Raw genomic sequence first — 18,456 nt, 5'->3', positions numbered from 1 at the left:
ATTGGTTTCTTTATAATACCTTTTATATTGTTATTGCTGATCATTAAATCTTCTTTCCCTATGACGAGGTTGTAAACAAGCTTTTTGATGCATTTTTCTTATTCTGCAACATTGTTCTTTTTGGTTCTTAATCTTCTTCATGATTAAACTTTGAAACATATGAAAGAAATGTACAAGACAAGTACGGGTATTGTTTGTAGATTATTTATTGGCGAACATTGCTGCCATAAGTTCCATGCTTTGTACTATTTTGTCATCTTTCATCTTTGGTTATTCTACTAATTACTAATGGACTTTCTGCCAACAAAATGGCAGTGCAGAGGCTAAGCTGCATCTTTCTGATATTATGATTATATGCACTATTTATACTGAAGCATATTAGTTTTGTTTAGTCAAAAGAGAGTTGCAACTATTCCTGACATGTTCTTACACCTATTTCCCATGTACTGCAGCTATTTGCTTTGACTCTGTGAATAAGCTGTTGTCACCCAAACCTGGGGATGAATCAAAGACACCAATTCCTGCATCATTAGTTACCGAGGTAAATAGTGTAACACCCCCAACTCGTATCCGACCCAAATCCGAGTTCGAGGTGTCACATTGACCATTGAGGTAAATAGTGTAACACCCCCAACTCGTATCCGACCCAAATCCGAGTTCGAGGTGTCACATTGACTTTTCAAAACATTTACTTGTATAAAATAGTGAGTAATTTAAAATTATTATAACATATAACTTATTCAAAACGTTTACAGAACTATTCAGAGTTTATACAATATATTATTTTGAATACATGCCAAATAAAACTTTATATATTAAAATACATAATATTCACCTTTCTTCTGATCTGACCTTCAGTAAGGAGAACTGACCTGTCTTGCTCCACATTGCTCTTTACTTTTCTCACTTTTGTAACCTACGTGTGAAACAATCACACGTTAAGTCTATGACTTAGTGAGGCATTACATTTATAAAAGAACTCTAATTATTTAAACATGTAGGAACACATCATCTCATGATGTCATACCAAAACAAATTAACATTACATACAATGTAATATACACATATACATATTTCACACCATTTCCATTACTAACCTTATTCCACTATCCATATTCTTATCATTTATGTCTTATAATCATATACTCGTATGTCTATTCTTTTAAGTCACATATGATTCATTTAACCAAGCAATACACACATCATCATATAATCATATAATGCAATTCATATTACAAAAGCATATACTTTACATGTAATATATATATTTATTGTTCTCTCTTTGTTAGCCCATGTACATATGTGAGAACTATAAATATGTGAGTCTATTAAGGTTGTGCACTATGCTGTCACCACAGCTCGTATAGGGTCTCACTAGGGGCTATAAAATTTGTCCCGAATGACCTATCCAGAGGTCATAAAGAACCTCAGCAACTGTCCATAGGTCCCGAAGAACTTAGCTAAACTATCCATATGTTCCTTAGAACATACGTATATTGTCCATATGTTCCTTAGAACATAGGTATACTGTCCATATGTCTCGAAAGACAGGTAATTCTGTCCATATGTTCCGTAGAACATAGGTAAACCCTCGACTCTTGGCATGCCAGCTATACCTATCGCTCTCGTATCATATACCATGGGCATTTATCTTTATATCATTTCATATATACACTTTCATATCACATGTCATATAAGCTTATAGCTTCTTTTACATCATGTAGTCACATAGCTTCTTTTCATATTCTCATAGGATCACATAGCTCCTATCTTATACTTTGTTTTCTCATGTTCACATATATCATGTCATATGGCTCGTATCTTTCTCATGCAATCACATAGTTCAGTTTCACATATGTTCATATATATATATACATCACATAGAACATACTTATATCATTACATACAAAAGCATGTTAACACATAATCATACATACATACAATTCATGTCATCCATATATGTATAATCATATGATTCACTTTCACGTATCACCTATACTTTCTCTTTTATATATCTCATGACTCTTTATCTCATTCTCATATGATCACATAATTGTGTAGTTCACTTCTCATATCACTTTGCATGATTTTACATAAACATATATCATATCTTATTTATATATATATATATATATCTGCAAATACATGTAAGCACATATTTTCTTATCTTATAATTTATGTTACATATGCATGTAATCTTTTGACTCATTGTTATGTAACTCAAATAACATTGTATTATTATATACATTATTCCATAACCATATATTCACATAGCATATATATGCCCTCATACAATCAAGGATACATACATTTCATATTAATCACATACTTCACGTACTATACTATCGGAAATAGACTTATCACAAGTCAATTTCCATATAATTCGATGTAATAAGATGCACTCACCTTGGCCTCACTAAGTTTCAATCCACTTTTATGCTTTCCTCTCTTTCGATCGAATCTTAACTTGATAATCGTTCGAGAATTTGTTCGTGCTCGATATCTATATAATCATACATTGATACATATCAGTATCCAATTGATATATTCTAATCTATCATTTCTTAGACCAAAAGAAAAGTATAATTCTATTTTCCCTTGAAGTGCATCGATACATTCTACAGTGCATCGATGCATTCTTTAACATGTGCATCGATGCACTACCCATACATCGATACACAAATCACATTCGATGTTTTCATTTTAAGGGGGTGCATCGATGCACTCCTTATGCATCGATGCACTCCTTATGGATCGATGCACTAATTGCATTCGATGTTCATTTATTTGAGAGTGCATCGATACACATTGAAGATGCATCGATGCACACAACCCATAAATTCCATTTTGAGCCCGAAAATGCTTACTTTGTCCTCAAATTCTACTTATTAACCCCTCCTTATACCATAAAACTTATCTATACATATGTAAATCTTCTTATAACATTATAACACTTCACTATCCCTCATAATTCACCATAATTCTTGAATCAAAGAATTTCATCAAATTTTTCATGTGTTCTTAATTCAATTCTATCACCTCTAACTCGATGCATTCTTTAACATGTGCATCGATGCACTACCCATGCATCGATACACAAATCACATTCGATGTTTTCATTTTAAGGGGTGCATCGATGCACTAATTGCATTCGATGTTCATTTATTTGAGAGTGCATTGATACACATTGAAGATGCATCGATGCACACAACCCAGAAATTTCATTTTAAGCCCGAAAATGCTTACTTTGTTCTCAAATTCTACTTATTAACTCCTCCTTATACCATAAAACTTATCTATACATATGTAAACCTTCTTATAACATTATAACACTTCACTATCCCTCATAATTCACCATAATTCTTGAATTAAAGAATTTCATCAAATTTTTCATGTGTTCTTAATTCAATTCTATCACCTCTAACTTCTTAATTAGCCCTTTGACAAGTCAAATCCATCTTTAGAACTTCAAAAACCTTTCTATAACAAAAGTTAATTTCTACACCCTTCATATAATTTCCTTTTTAATTCTCTATTTTTGATGTTTAAAGCTTATATAAGCTCCTTAAGCTTATATAAGCTTTCCTTAAGCTTATATAATACTCAAAGAATCAAAATCAACTTATAAATCCAAGAATTAAACAGCTGAAATTAAACTCACCTTTAACTGAGGCTTACGGGGAGAAGAAGGAGTTGAAGAAGAAGACTCTGGATAGATTTCCTCATTTCCCACGTTTTTATATTCCTTAAAAAGAGAGAATAAAAATCTTCTCTTAGAAAAAACCATAATACCCTTGTTACTTTCCAACTTTACTATTAAATCCAACATCAAACTTCTTCAATTAAATCCATGAACTTTTAACTTATTTCAAAATCAAGCACATAGTTTTCAAAATTTGCAATTTAGTCATTGACCCTAAATTTTGGGATGTTACAAATCTCTCATCCTTTAAAGAAAATTCGTCCTCGAATTTTCACTGAACATATCAATAAGAACATATCTTCTAATGTTCTCATGCTACCTCCTTTACTTAATCTTTCATTCCTTTATTTCTTCAACTACCTTTTTCCTTTATATATTTATCTACTGTCACTTATCATATACACAGTAACCCATAACCTCAAATCCATTTATATCTTTTCTCTCCTTAGATTTTGCATTTTCCTTTGACCTTTCTAAAATCCATATAATGTCACTCATTACATAGACAGTAACATCCATTTTCATCACTCAACATCATAAATCCATCTCTAACTACCTTATAGTAATAACCAAATTCGTTTTCCATCCTCATTTAACCAAGAATATGACCTTAAATCTTCTTCCAATTTGATTAAACATACATTTTACATAATCGAACAATCTTTTCACCTCACCTTGCACATTTCTCTTACTTCTATATCAAACTTATCGTCTACTTTTCCATATAACCTTTATCATATCTGATCCTTTAAACTCAATCTTTTTCATTCTTTATTCCCTTATTCCTTATACACAAATCATATCTTTCCTTTCATGTTCACATACTCTTGTCCTATCATCATCAGATTTGTCAGCTATCGGTTCACTTCGACAATTTCTATAATCAATTTCTACTACATCATACAAATCTTATTCTATTAGCAAGACATGATACTCCTTACACTATCAGATCAGAAATTCACTTTAAGTTGGCATATACACATTTTTAAACCTCATTTGACTTCGGTTTAAGCCTAGAATCGCCTAAACCTTAGCCCTGGTATCATTAAATGTAACACCCCAACCTGTATCCGAACCAAATCCGAGTCCGATGTGTCACATTGACTTTTCAAAACATTTACTTGTATAAAATAGTGAGTAATTTAAAATTATTATAACATATAACTTATTCAAAACGTTTACAAAACTATTCAGAGCTTATACTATATATTATTTTGAATACATGCCAATTAAAACTTTATATATTAAAATACATATTATTCACTTTTCTTCTGATCTGACCTTCGGTAAGGAGAACTAACCTGTCTTGCTCCACATTGCTCTTTACTCTTTTCACTTCTGTAACCTACGTGTGAAACAATCACACGCTAAGTCTATGACTTAGTGAGGCATTACATTAATAAAAGAACTCTAATTATTTAAACATGCAGGAACACATCATCTCATTATGTCATCCCAAAACAAATTAACATTACATACAATGTAATATACACATATACATATCTCACATCATTTCCATTACTAACCTTATTCCACTATCCATATTCTTATAATTTATGTCTTATAATCATATACTCGTATGTCTATTCTTTTAAGCCACATATGATTCATTTAACCAAGCAATACACACATCATCATATAATCATATAATGCAATTCATATTACAAAAGCATATACTTTACATGTAATATATATATTTATTGTTCTCTCTTTGTTAGACCATGTACATATGTGAGAACTGTAAATATGTGAGTCTATTGAGGTTGTGCACTATGCTGTCACCACAGCTCGTATAAGATCCCACTAGGGGCTATGAAATTTGTCCCGAAGGACCTATCCAGAGGTCATAAAGAACCTCGGCAACTGTCTATAGGTCCCGAAGAACCTAGGTAAACAATTCATATGTTCCTTAGAACATAGGTACACTGTCCATATGTCTCGAAAGACATAGGTAATTCTGTCCATATGTTCCGTAAACATAGGTAAACCCTCGACTCTTGGCATGCCAACTATACCTATCGCTCTCGTATCATATGCCATGGACATTTATCTTTATATCATTTCATATATACACTTTCATATCACATGTCATATAAGCTCATAGCTTCTTTTACATATACATGTAGTCACATAGCTTCTTTTCATATTCTCATAGGATCACATAGCTCCTATCTTATACTTTGTTTTCTCATGTTCACATATATCATGTCATATGGCTCGTATCTTTCTCATGCAATCACATAGTTCAGTTTCACATATGTTCATATATATATACATCACATAGAACATACTCTTATATCATTACATACAAAAGCATGTTAACACATAATCATGCATACATACAATTCATGTCATCCATATATGTATAATCATATGATTCACTTTCACGTATCACCTATACTTTCTCTTTTATATATCTCATGACTCTTTATCTCATTCTCATATGATCACATAATTGTGTAGTTCACTTCTCATATCACTTTGCATGGTTTTACATAAACATATATCATATCTTATTCATATATATATATATATATATATATCCGCAAATACATGTAAGCACATATTTTCTTATCTTATAATTTATGTTACATATGCCTGTAATCTTTTGACTCATTGTTAAGTAACTCAAATAACATTGTATTATTATATACTTTATTCCATAACCATATATTCACATAGCATATATATGCACTCATACAATCAAGGATACATACATTTCATATTAATCACATACTTCATGTACTATACTATCGGAAATAGACTTATCACAAGTCAATTTCCATATAATTCGATGTACTAAGATGCACTCACCTTGGTCTAACTAAGTTTCAATCCACTTTTATGCTTTTCTCTCTTTCGATCGAATCTTAACTTGATAATCGTTCGAGAACTTGTTCGTGCTCGATATCTATATAATCATACATTGATACATATCAGTATCCAATTGATATATTTAATCTATCATTTCTTAGACCAAAAGAAAAGTATAATTCTATTTTCCCTTGAAGTGCATCGATACATTCTACAGTGCATCGATGCATTCTTTAACATGTGCATCGATGCATTCTTTAACATGTGCATCGATGCATTCTTTAACATGTGCATCGATGCACTACCCATGCATCGATACACAAATCACATTCGATGTTTTCATTTTAAGGGGGTGCATCGATGCACTCCTTATGCATCGATGCACTAATTGCATTCGATGTTCATTTATTTGAGAGTGCATCGATACACATTGAAGATGCATCGATGCACACAACCCATAAATTCCATTTTGAGCCCGAAAATTCTTACTTTGTCTTCAAATTCTACTTATTAACCCCTCCTTATACTATAAAACTTATCTACACATATGTAAACCTTCTTATAACATTATAACACTTCACTATCCCTCATAATTCACCATAATTCTTGAATCAAAGAATTTCATCAAATTTTTCATGTGTTCTTAATTCAATTCTATCACCTCTAACTTCTTAATTAGCCCTTTGACAAGTCAAATCCATCTTTAGAACTTCAAAAACCTTTCTATAACAAAAGTTAATTTCTACACCCTTCATATAATTTCCTTTTTAATTCTCTATTCTTGATGTTTAAAGCGAAAGCTTATATAATACTCAAAGAATCAAAATCAACTTATAAATTCAAGAATTAAACAGCTAAAATTAAATTTACCTTTAACTGAGGCTTACGGGGAGAAGAAGGAGCTGAAGAAGAAGACTCTGGATAGATTTCCTCATTTCCCACGTTTTTATATTTCTTAAAAAGAGAATAAAAATTTTCTCTTAGAAAAGACCATAATACCCTTGTTACTTTCTAACTTTACTATTAAATCCAACATCAAATTTCTTCAATTAAATCAATGAACTTTTAACTTATTTCAAAATCAAGCACATAGTTTTCAAAATTTGCAATTTAGTCACTGACCTTGAATTTCGGAATGTTACAAATAGTCTAGAATTCACAATTCATAGAGTAAAAGTGCGCTCTCACTTAAATTTGAGACTTGTTAATTTTGCAGAAGAATATGTACGATGGTATACTTGATGCTTTCTTAAAAATACTGCAAAAGGAGGGCCCTGCAGAACTTTACAGAGGCCTTGCTCCTAGTCTCATCGGAGTAATTCCATATGCCGGCACTAATTATTTTGCATATTATACTTTACGGAAAGTGTACCGTAAAATTTCTAAAGAGGAAAAAATTGGGAATATTGAAACTCTTTTAATTGGATCACTAGCTGGGGCCATTTCAAGTAGTGCAACATTCCTGCTGGAGGTTGCTCGAAAGCACATGCAGGTTGGAGCTCTCCATGGAAGACAGGTCTACAAGAATGTGGTGCATGCACTCGCAAGCATGCTTGAATAGGAAGGGATTCGTGGTCTGTATAAAGGTTTTGGTCCAAGTTGCATGAAGTTGGTACCTGCTGCTGGGATTTCTTTCATGTGCTATGAAGCATGCAAAAGGATACCGGTTGACAAAGATGATGATGAAGCATAGAGTTTCCGGTCAAAATGGAATAACTCATCTTTTGAACACATGAACGAGATGGCATACGTTTTACGTTCATTAAAAAAAAAACTCCTGAATCATTTTTGTTAAGGATCAGTTCAGGCTGTGGCGTTTTTGTGTTCGTTGAGCAGTGTTTTAGCAACTAGTTTGAGTGGGATTACTCTTGGATCCATTTTTCCTGCGAGTGATTAACATGTTTTCCGGTATACAAAAAGTGTTATTCTCTAACTTTTTACTGTGTTATTTTAACTTTAGTTTCCCCTTGGGGGCCACTGCAATGCAAGAAAATTTATAAGCACTTTGAGAGCAGGACGTTAGGATCATCAAGGTGCCTGTTATGATTTCCATCCGAAAACCAGATGCCTTAGTCATATAGGACTGCAGAAGAAAGGGATCGACAACAAATTTGAATATTGAATAATAAACCGCAATAGTAGTTTACAAGAATTCCTAAAACTCATCACAGTGACAAAGCTTCACTCGCAAGCAAACAAGAACAGAACTGTTGAAGATGCTCACAATCAAAGTAACACAGCTCACAATCTTATTCCTAGCTTAGCTTTACTCATTATCTAAGGCTTCCTCAGCAGCAGCTGCCATCAACTCGTCAAACTTCTCTGACTTCCTCAGCAGTATTTCAATCTACAATATAACAAATTGCAATAAGAAAAGTTCAATGACCCTGAGAATTAATGTTAGTATTAAATGATTAAAAATGGACGAAAGTAGTACATGTGAATTTTACTATATATTAATCCCAAACCTACCAATTAATAGAATTTATGTCCCATAACTACACAATAACCAGAGGCCTCACTATATATCTAATTGGTTTAACAGTCTTACAACTTACTTTAGCTTTTTGTACAGGTCGTCCGCCTGATTCCTCTCTCATGTCAATGGTGGAAGTCATGATTTCTGTCATATAATGCATATATATCACGATACAAAGTTTGAGTTATCAAAATGAAATGAAGCTAAAATGTATATTTTGTTATGGGTAAGACTCACTTTTCTCTATGGCCAGCCCATTGTTCTTCAATATCTCAGCAATGGTAACAACAGTAGCAATAGCTGTCAGGCAGCATAGAAAGTGAGTTAAAAGAAAAACGAGAGAAACAGTTATGTTTTCCTCGACATTCAAAACCAAGAGCCGCATTGCAACACAATCATAAATCACGTTCCATAAATATACACATAGCATGTTTGTATGTCAAGGTAATGTGTTGTATTTCAGCTCGAGTGGTGTAAAACCAATCCTTCAATTTGTTCCTTTGATTACATTGAAGTAGTCATGAAAGGTAACAAGAATAAAACAGTTTGCGAGCTCCATGATAATTTAGCCACACAGGTTGAAGCTATCAATTTAGATGACAATTCCATCTCTCAAAAGCTAAACAGATAACATTTAATAAGAAATCCAGAGAGCAACAAAGCAAACTGCCACTTCGATACTGAAAAGAACATCCGAATAAAAAATTTCCAAGAATGAGTAAACCAAGCAAGTGAAAGTGGAAAGAAGAGCGAAGAAAGAATACCCATTCCAAGCGCTGAGAGTTCCACCTCATTGTATTGCTGCATGTACCTCTGCCAAAAGGGAGCAAAATAAATGTATAAACAACTAACCAAAAAAACACTAATTTAAATCATTTTTGGTTCATATAATTCCCATTTGTCTTGAAAATTTTCACATCATGATCAACAACAACAACAAAATCCGAAAGGAAAAATCAAATGAAAACCCAAAGTCATAACTCAAAGTCTCATATTATTAATTAATCACCGAGAGATAGAAATTTAGAAAGAACAAACAAAGTGAAGGAACCTTGGCGAGATTAACGTAGAAGAAGAGGGGTTTCTGGGTATTGGAGACTTGGATACGGTTCTTCTTGTTGTTGGAGGCTGATGAATCCACTGCCTCTGTTGTGCCCACCATTCTCGTTCTTTAGAGAGACAGAAAACAAAAACCCTAAGTATTTATATCACCTCAGGTTCCGTAACACAAACAAAAGGGGGAGCAGTGGAGCTCAAAAACCCTTGAATTCAATTATTCAACTCCTCATCACCACTTCCCCTCCTCTTTTATCGGCGATTTCCATGCTTTTCGATGGAATCGATTATTTTTGGTAGTACAATCAAGTGATTAGGATTGGTTTCAAACAAAACCATACGTGTCAGTATCATTTTTTTTTTATTTTATGAAATTTTAAGTGAATACTCCATAGAACCAACAAAAGCAAAATTGGTTTTAGTTTGGATTTACTTTTACAAATTACAAGTAACATTATATAAAATTAGGTATGCTATGATCAATCTATTGGTTAAATTTGGTGTTATTAAGTTCTTGAGAATTTTTTAAAAAAAAATCCTCAAAAAATATTTTGAAATTTTAGAATAATGATATAAAAATCCATTTTACTTTTAAAAAAATTATGCATATAATATATTTTATATATTTTTGGAACAATCTTTTTAGCTATAATTAAATATTATTTTTTAGCACTGAGTTTACATTATAAAATTTATTGATAATTAGTAAAAATTGTATACTAATTATATTAATCTTTATTAATATAATAATTTATTTATTTTTATAAAATTATCAATATTCTATCTTTTGGGTGATTAATTTTTGGATGATTTAGATCAATAACTTTAGTGAAGGGATCTATGGTCTTATCCCATGAAATCAATTAATAGTTGATAATATAATATTTGATATCATTTTGATAATTTTGAATGAAAATCAAATATAATAATTTGAATTATATTTTTCAAAAACAACAAAACTTGTATTTTTTTTTCAAATATAACTATTTTAAAAATAAAATTAACTTAATATTTTTAACATTAATACTAAGTAGCAATTTAACTAATTATTCTATCCAACAATTTTCGGGGAAAAGTTTAGATAAAGTAAAATTTTAATATAATCATCAAATATCTAAAAATTTAAATATTGATTATTTACATAAAATAAAAAAAAATCAAGAGAGGCCCTTAGTTACAACACGTTGCTTTTATTAACAAGAAATCTTAAAAATAATAATATATAGATATATTTGAACATTTGGTACTTAGACGGTTGGCCCATTCTCTTCTTGACCAGGCATATTCTATGATCAAACTTAAAAGAGCATCAGAGATTAAATTTCATATTGGAAGAGCCTTTACTCCAAATTCTCATATGAATGGTAAAATAAAGTAAAACATAAAGTCAAGAAAAGGACAGTAGCAAGTCTCTTCCATAGCATTGGATATGAATAAATATCTCTACATAATCCAAACAAGGAAAAGAAGTTTTAAAATTACACAGCATCACCAATACCTTGTAGAAGAAGAATGGAAGTGAACAAAATATATATATATATATATATATAGGTTTCTTTGTCTTAGGTCTCCATCTGCGTCATCAAACATATAATAAGCATATATCGAGCATATGTGGTTGTGATCTCTCACTCTTCTTGGTTATATACACAATAGCCAACTTGATGGAGAGACGCATTTACTGGAATACAATGATCCGGGAATGAAACTAACAGTTGATGCCACACTGACCGTTTGCAGCAGCTTTTGTGGCATCTGAGGTGAAGGGGTCGATACGCACCCACAGCAACGAGAAGATAGAAGCGAGAAGTATAGACCAAACGATGACAATTGTAGGGGTGCGGTTCTGACGACCCAACAGACCTTTCAAGAAAGGATATAAATGGGCTATCACCCAGATTGCAAAGAAAAGCTTTCCAAAAAGAGGCCCCCAGGATTGGTAACCACTGTTTATAGCATATGATACGCCGGCCACGATGCCCACCAGGTTGATAATAAGTACCGTGGTTGGAGGAATGAGAAGCGATGTCCATTTGAAAACATAAAGCTCCGCAAACTCACCATCATCGTCAGATGCCTTTGAAGTGACAGTAAAGTTGGTATCAATTCCAGCAAGAACTTTCAGAAGACCCTGGAAAACAGCAAAGAGATGAGCTGATGTTCCACCAATGACCCAGAATTGTTCATTTCTCCACCAGTCTTCGATACTGACACCACTCCACCTAAGCTCAAGTATTCCAGTGGCAAAAATGGAAACAAAAAGGAGAATGAACCACATGCTAGCATAGTTGCTTATCTGCATAAATTTGGAGGAAGAACATTAGTGTCAGAAAATAGTTTTTAGAGGATTGCAGGGTTAGAAATACATTTTAAAGCAAGAAAATGAAGCTATAACAACCACTAACCTCGGGAATGATAAATTTTCCTGTCAGAAGGCAAAAGGCTGGAAGCGTACAATAAGCAAGCAAAGGAATAGAGGTAAGGGGATAAACAATGGTGTTAATGTAAGCCAGTCTCTCCAGAAGCCTCAATCTTCCTTTGTAACCATACCAGATGGGGCAATGCCTGCTCAGCAAAATCTCAATTGAACCCAAGGCCCATCGAAGAACTTGGTTCAAACGATCAGAAAGATTGATAGGAGCAGATCCCTTAAATGCTGGACGAGGAGGCATGCAATAGATTGATATCCATCCACGGGCATGCATCTTAAAACCAGTCAAAATATCTTCTGTAACAGAACCATAAATCCATCCAATCTGGCCACAGAAGAAAAAAAAACCGAAAGAGTTAGTGCATACAAAAGGGAAAAAGGATTATGCAGCAGTAAAAGGCCATGATACTTCACGAACTGACCTCCTTGCCCCATTCAGTCTTGTCCTCGTATCCACAACTAATTACATGGATTGCTTCTTTTAAAAGAGTTGCAGGATTTGTTGATGGTGGAATGCCTCCTTGTTCCATGAAGGTAGCTGCAATAAATACCGGGGACTGACCAAACCGCTTCTCTAAGCTCTTCTGAGACATAAGAAGAGACCTTTCATCATCATATCCTGCAGAAAACAATGTATACAATTAAAATCACATTGTGGACGCACATTCTAACACAACCTTCATCTTCATGCTCACTTAATCAAAACGGAATCCACCAGTATACTTCTTCGCATACTGAGTGAACTTTTTCTTTTTAAAGAAGACGGATTTCATACCGAGTGAACTTGAATAATATTGATGCTGAAGATATTCATTCAATATAATGAAACTTTATGGCAGCCATGCAGAAGCGGAAAATAAAGTGATATGATCACGGACTGGTGTAGAGAACATCAAATCAATACAAGATAAAAAAATCAGAAATAGTTTTGACAAAAATGCCCACCTTCAACACCTTCCTCAATGTCTTCCATATTGAAAATAGGGATGGTCGATTCAGTTCTCTTAGCTGCCCTTTTCTGGTCAATATATTTTCTATTTCCACTCTTTCCCTTCTTTCTTGAACCGCAACAACTCTTAATGATAATATTTGGTTCCAAATCAGCTTCTGTTAGAACTGGATCGTAGCCATATAGAGCTTGCCTGTTGAAACAACAACCAGTTCCCACATAGACTGGACCTTGGATGCCATCTAACCCTTTCAAGTTAATCTGCAAAATACAAGTACAAAGTAAACTACAATTCCCCATTAAATAGTAATTGGAAAGAAACATTATCTTGAAGACAAATTAAGTGGGTCTTACATCAAAGAACACAATATTTCTGTTAGCATATCGATCGTGCAAGTCGATACCATCAAAACGTTGAGGGAACTGCACATAGCATGTCTTTCTTCCATATGCAGGATCCATCATGAAACACATAGCTTCTTTAAGAGCTTTACTGTTATTGAAGTAGTGATCACAATCGACATTCAACAAATATGCTCCATTGGTAAGAACAGCTGAAACTCGAATCTGTGAAGCATAAAATGGCAAGATTAGAAAGTGGAACTGAGGTTGCAAGTGCTGAAAATCTAAAAGGATATATTCCTGATGAAAAACTGGCTAATATTCATTGTGAACATATGTAACATAAATATTATACTCTAAAACACTTTTGGTTACATGCTGAAATTGAAGAAAGGGCTGAGAATGGCATACCAAAGCATTCATGGCTCCAGCTTTCTTGTGGTGTTGGAAGCCAGGTCGTTTCTCTCGAGAAACATAGATAAGGCGAGGTAGTTCATTTCCATCAGTATCAAGCCCTCCACTGTGACCTAAAAACACCTGTTGGTCCACAAAAAGGATGTTAGAAAATGATGGGGGGGGGAAACATGATAGTAAGGAATCACACGACCAACTTTACTGTCAGACAACTCAGCTCAAGAACAATACCTGTATCATTCCTGGATGATCTCTTGGGTTGTTTCCAGGCCACGGAGTACCATCCTGCATTGTCCAACCTTCTTCGGGCATTTTCTGAGCTTTGGCAACAAGGGCATTGATCCGCACCTTGAATTCTTCATATTCTCTCTGTTGAAAGAAGAATTCACCTTTATCAATGTTAAAGTATGTGGCATCATTTTTTCTAAGTTTAATACGAAGTAGTGAGTGGAAGAAACAATTCTTCAGATTTTATAGGAACCCTCTTTAAGCCTTCTGAAGATTTCTTTGGTTATATATTTATATATGCAGTGTCTAACTACAAAGAAAATATATGAAGGTGTTGACTATTTCAAGCAAAGCTTACAAGTAGGCACGAAACTATGTTTAAAAAAGGCTTGTGCTTTACCAATCCATTTTCTTTCCTATATTTTTACCAATTCAAATAGACTATTATTTTTCCTCTATTGCATGAATCTCAAGATATAACCACATTTTTATCATGTTAAAGCAAATTTAATTCTAGGCTAATACACTCAAATCTAACCTCAATGCTTTGGTGATATCTAGAAAATCATTAAGTTCGTTAAAAATCAGAGCACTCCTCGGAAATACACTTACCTTCATAGCACGACGCTCCTTGACAAAGGATGGCTGTATCTTGTCCTTTAGATAATCAATCTTTTGAGCAAAATAAAACTCAGGAGCTCTAGGCTCTATGTTGTGCTTCTTGCAGAAAGGCACCCACTTCCTTGCAAACTCTGCAGTTTCAGAGAGGGCTTCAAAAGTCAACATAGCTGAACCATCATCTGAAACATAGCAGGCTACTTTGTCCACAGGATAATCCACTGCAAGGATTGACAAGACGGTGTTCGCAGTGACAAGCGGAGGCTCTTTGAGTGGATCCACAGTACTGACAAAAACATCTACAGGGGCTAGCTGTGATGGTTCCCCATCTCGGTCATATCTAGAAAATAGAGCCAATCACTATTAATAGTGTAATAAAGGACAACACACCAAACACACACAGGCAGACAGAGAGAAAGCAAGGTAGTTTGCCAGCCACATAGGAAATGATCCATCAGTTAAGTAACAGAACTGACCTCAAAGCTAGCCTGTCAAGGTAGGTCTCACGATTTATTGGATACCATTTTGGAAACTGATCTAGTAGCCACGATAAGGCAAACCAAATCTCACAGATAACAGATGTTAGCCACAATGGATATGCATCTTTCACTGGATGTGTTGCACGATATTGCAAGAAAAAGCCCAAAATGATGAGACGGAGAATGATGACAACACGATAAGGGGTCAGGTGAGAGGAAGAAATTGGCACCACACGACTCAAAGGTTGACGAGCATCATCAGCCCTGCAAAACAAGAACTGTTAAACTTGAAAAAGAAATGCATAGATGACATCAGCTGAGCAAAAAAATATATATATCAATGATGTCTGTAAAGTCAAAAGGAGTGGACACAATTTGCATCTAGAGATAGAAATATGACAAAGTGACAATACACCAAAATCAAATTAACCCAAAAAAATAGAGTAAAAAAACAAAAACAAAATTGAAGATGAAAAATATAATGTAATTTACAAGGTCCTAAATATATATACAAGCACTCAAAGGAACATAGTAAATTGGTTTAAGTTCTATTATAGACAAGAAAAACGTACATTTGCAGTTCCTCTCCATTTGAACCAGTTCCTTCTAGATCTCCCTTCCCTTCAGTGTATCTATTGTTCATATGCAAGACATTTTTATCCTGTTTGAGTTTCCAACTTTCAACCCTTTCCTTCCAATCAACATTCCCAAGTCCATAAGAATTCAAGTCCTTTGTTGGGTCCACAATTCTCACCGGGACTACAAGAATAGATGCATTAGCAATTCAGATAATACACCCTTCAGGAGGGGTCTTCTAAACAAACACACAATATCGTGATTACCTGGTTGTCTTGGGTCAACATAGGGCGACGAACTAACATTCTTTTCAGAAGGGCCCAAAGGACCTGATGTCGTTCGCACGGATTGATTGTCAGGTGTAGCAATTTCTCCAGAAACCTGAAAATGTTGACCAATCAGTTAGACAGAAATGACCATTTAAGTAGAAGAAAGCATAAATCACCAAAGACTATTAGCAAAAGCTGGTCACTTTCCCAAATACAAAATGCTTTTGTTATGATTTAACCAAATGCGGGGATACACACAAGAGTTTGTCAATTAAATCTGATTAGCATAAACTGCAATGGGTGACTTGATTTTTCCAATTTTGACATTGAAACTCAGGAATTGAACAGCACTGCTCGCTCACCCAATAGACAAATGAAAGGGTATTAAAAGAAGAAACAAATAATCACATCATGGTAAAGATCATGCAAACTTCTTAGCATGAATAGGGACATAATCACATAAAATGCCTACCGTACGGCCACTGGTTAGAAGGGGAATTGGTTGTTGAGATTCATGTCTTGAGGATGAAGAAAGATCCACATCTTCACCCTGCCATTGACGCTTTGCCTTACCGTTCCCTTGAGGATAGTCAAACTCATTTTCCAAATCATCAACATCTTCCTCATCATCATCTCCTTCCACTCGAGGGCTCCCTGAAATATTCAGATATTACTTACTTCACACATGATTAAATCTTAGAAGCAAAATCATAAAATGGAATTCAACTGCAAAAAAACAAAGAAACATACAGACCTTTATGCCTCTTGTATCTAGTCTTGCACTGGGGACAACACTGAGTCCCATCTTTTCGTTCATACTCATAACAAGGCCGGCAAACCGGGAAGGCACACTCATTGCAGGCAACAAACACATCACCGGCAGCACCAACTCCAACACTATCACCACAGATCTGACATGTCTGTTCATTCATATTCTTTAGCGGTTTTGGCTGCATTTAGAAATGAGATTTGTCGCTGTTAGAAATCTTCTAAAAATTTGCAGTTGAACCAAATAGAGTCATTGTCTTAAATAAAAACTAAATAGCCACAGAAAATTATCGATCATGAATAAGACAAAGTATTAAATGAAGAACTTCAAAAGAATGGATTCCACAGATGAGCTACTAGGATAAAAATCAGACCCGAATCTCAAAGATCCGATTGAACTCACTATCCAGTCATTCTGAGTCAACCAACCCCCTACTAACATCTAGATCCTAACAATGACTACCCAATATCAATATCAAGAATAATGGTCTATACTTTTAAGCTGAAAAGTCACTTTCCATGATAAAAAAAAAACTCAGATCTAAACGCCACAATGCAAATCAAATAAAAAATCAAACTAAAGAATGAAATGAGAAATGGGTAAGTTTAAGAGACAAACCCCGCTATCAGAATTATGGCGAATTCGAACCAACTCGTTACTCCGGTGAGAACCGGCCACCATTCCTGCACTCGCTTCCATGGTTATTTGTTCTTTCTTTCACAGATCGAGAGGTAGGAAATTTAGCTGAAAATGTAATTAATGTGCAGGCTGAGAAAAGACTGTCGGCAATCTTCTCCCATTCAACACGCCATCTCCATTTCCCCTTTACTCATTCCAGCTATGATCTTTGTGGATTGTTCATTTGCTCTTGGGCTCAATGCCTTGCCTTTTTTATCACTTATTTTTAAATTTATTAATTTATTGTCTTTATTCTTTTTTCATGATGCAACGATTTTCACCGGCTGAACCAGTTGTTATCGATTAACCAATTGTGCTCGGCTTTTGCTCATTCCATCAATATGGCTTGGCTGCCTCAGCTTTATAACCAATAAGATTATTACACGTATCGAGCTAACCGTTACTTAATATCTTTCATGAAAATGGACAACAAAACATTATACAATTTTTTATCCGTGCTGGTAACAGCCTGTACTTAAAATTACCGGCTATTTCCGGTTACTCTTCATCTACCGCTCCTCTGGCTGTCGGTGGACTCAATTTTTTTCCAACTCAATTATATTATAAATTTATTATTTCAACTAATTAGGTATTTACTATTATACACTCATTACGGTGTCCTGAGATTATCGTTTGATTAGATATGCGATG

The 18,456-nt window shown here is 34.2% G+C and overlaps 3 protein-coding genes across 4 annotated transcripts; 1 reads left to right on the top strand and 2 right to left on the bottom strand.

Annotated features, from left to right (window-relative positions):
• The first annotated feature begins 580 nt into the window (after positions 1-580).
• LOC120219014 (adenine nucleotide transporter BT1, chloroplastic/mitochondrial-like) lies at positions 581-8,229 on the top strand. Its single transcript, XM_039215878.1, has 2 exons — positions 581-612; positions 7,734-8,229. Exon 2 carries the CDS (start codon positions 7,740-7,742, stop codon positions 8,076-8,078), a length of 339 nt encoding a protein of 112 aa, XP_039071809.1. The 5' UTR covers positions 581-612; positions 7,734-7,739; the 3' UTR covers positions 8,079-8,229.
• Positions 8,230-8,614: 385 nt separating this feature from the next.
• On the bottom strand, positions 8,615-10,360 carry LOC120219013 (uncharacterized protein At2g34160-like). Of its 2 annotated transcripts, none has more exons than XM_039215876.1 (5): positions 10,048-10,360; positions 9,761-9,809; positions 9,234-9,296; positions 9,076-9,140; positions 8,615-8,864 (listed from the first exon to the last, which is right to left on the bottom strand). In XM_039215876.1, exons 1-5 carry the CDS (start codon positions 10,156-10,158, stop codon positions 8,784-8,786), a joined length of 369 nt encoding a protein of 122 aa, XP_039071807.1. In that variant the 5' UTR covers positions 10,159-10,360; the 3' UTR covers positions 8,615-8,783. The 2 variants fall into 2 exon arrangements, with proteins under 2 accessions (XP_039071807.1, XP_039071808.1); XM_039215877.1 differs by lacking the exon at positions 8,615-8,864 and adding an exon at positions 8,948-8,985 and having other exon boundaries at positions 9,061-9,140.
• A 1,324-nt stretch (positions 10,361-11,684) lies between these two features.
• On the bottom strand, positions 11,685-17,826 carry LOC120219011 (cellulose synthase A catalytic subunit 1 [UDP-forming]-like). The gene is made up of 14 exons (XM_039215873.1): positions 17,746-17,826; positions 17,113-17,308; positions 16,831-17,012; positions 16,356-16,470; positions 16,086-16,272; positions 15,511-15,777; positions 15,029-15,374; positions 14,420-14,557; positions 14,186-14,311; positions 13,787-13,999; positions 13,429-13,693; positions 12,906-13,102; positions 12,458-12,808; positions 11,685-12,348 (listed from the first exon to the last, which is right to left on the bottom strand). Exons 1-14 carry the CDS (start codon positions 17,824-17,826, stop codon positions 11,761-11,763), a joined length of 3,252 nt encoding a protein of 1,083 aa, XP_039071804.1. The 3' UTR covers positions 11,685-11,760.
• Positions 17,827-18,456: the final 630 nt, after the last annotated feature.

Source organism: Hibiscus syriacus, unplaced genomic scaffold (genome assembly GCF_006381635.1).
Source record: "Hibiscus syriacus cultivar Baekdansim isolate YM2019G1 unplaced genomic scaffold, ASM638163v2 tig00110202_pilon, whole genome shotgun sequence".
In the NCBI taxonomy this organism is placed as follows: Eukaryota; Viridiplantae; Streptophyta; class Magnoliopsida; order Malvales; family Malvaceae; genus Hibiscus; species Hibiscus syriacus.
This window is presented reverse-complemented; position numbering and strand designations above follow the sequence as displayed.

What these genes read in the sequence shown, in the direction of transcription:
- LOC120219014 (XM_039215878.1), top strand. Translation starts at nt 7,740, where the DNA reads ATGTACGATGGTATACTTGATGCTTTCTTAAAAATACTGCAAAAGGAG.
- LOC120219013 (XM_039215876.1), bottom strand. Translation starts at nt 10,158, where the DNA reads ATGGTGGGCACAACAGAGGCAGTGGATTCATCAGCCTCCAACAACAAG. An exon ending in TCTACGTTAATCTCGCCAAG is followed by an intron (nt 9,810 to 10,047) that starts GTTCCTTCACTT and finishes CCCTTTTGGCAG; the next exon opens with AGGTACATGCAGCAATACAA. An exon ending in ACTCTCAGCGCTTGGAATGG is followed by an intron (nt 9,297 to 9,760) that starts GTATTCTTTCTT and finishes GCTGCCTGACAG; the next exon opens with CTATTGCTACTGTTGTTACC.
- LOC120219011 (XM_039215873.1), bottom strand. Translation starts at nt 17,826, where the DNA reads ATGGAAGCGAGTGCAGGAATGGTGGCCGGTTCTCACCGGAGTAACGAG. An exon ending in TTCTAACCAGTGGCCGTACG is followed by an intron (nt 16,471 to 16,830) that starts GTAGGCATTTTA and finishes CAACATTTTCAG; the next exon opens with GTTTCTGGAGAAATTGCTAC. An exon ending in CATTGAGGAAGGTGTTGAAG is followed by an intron (nt 13,103 to 13,428) that starts GTGGGCATTTTT and finishes TGTTTTCTGCAG; the next exon opens with GATATGATGATGAAAGGTCT.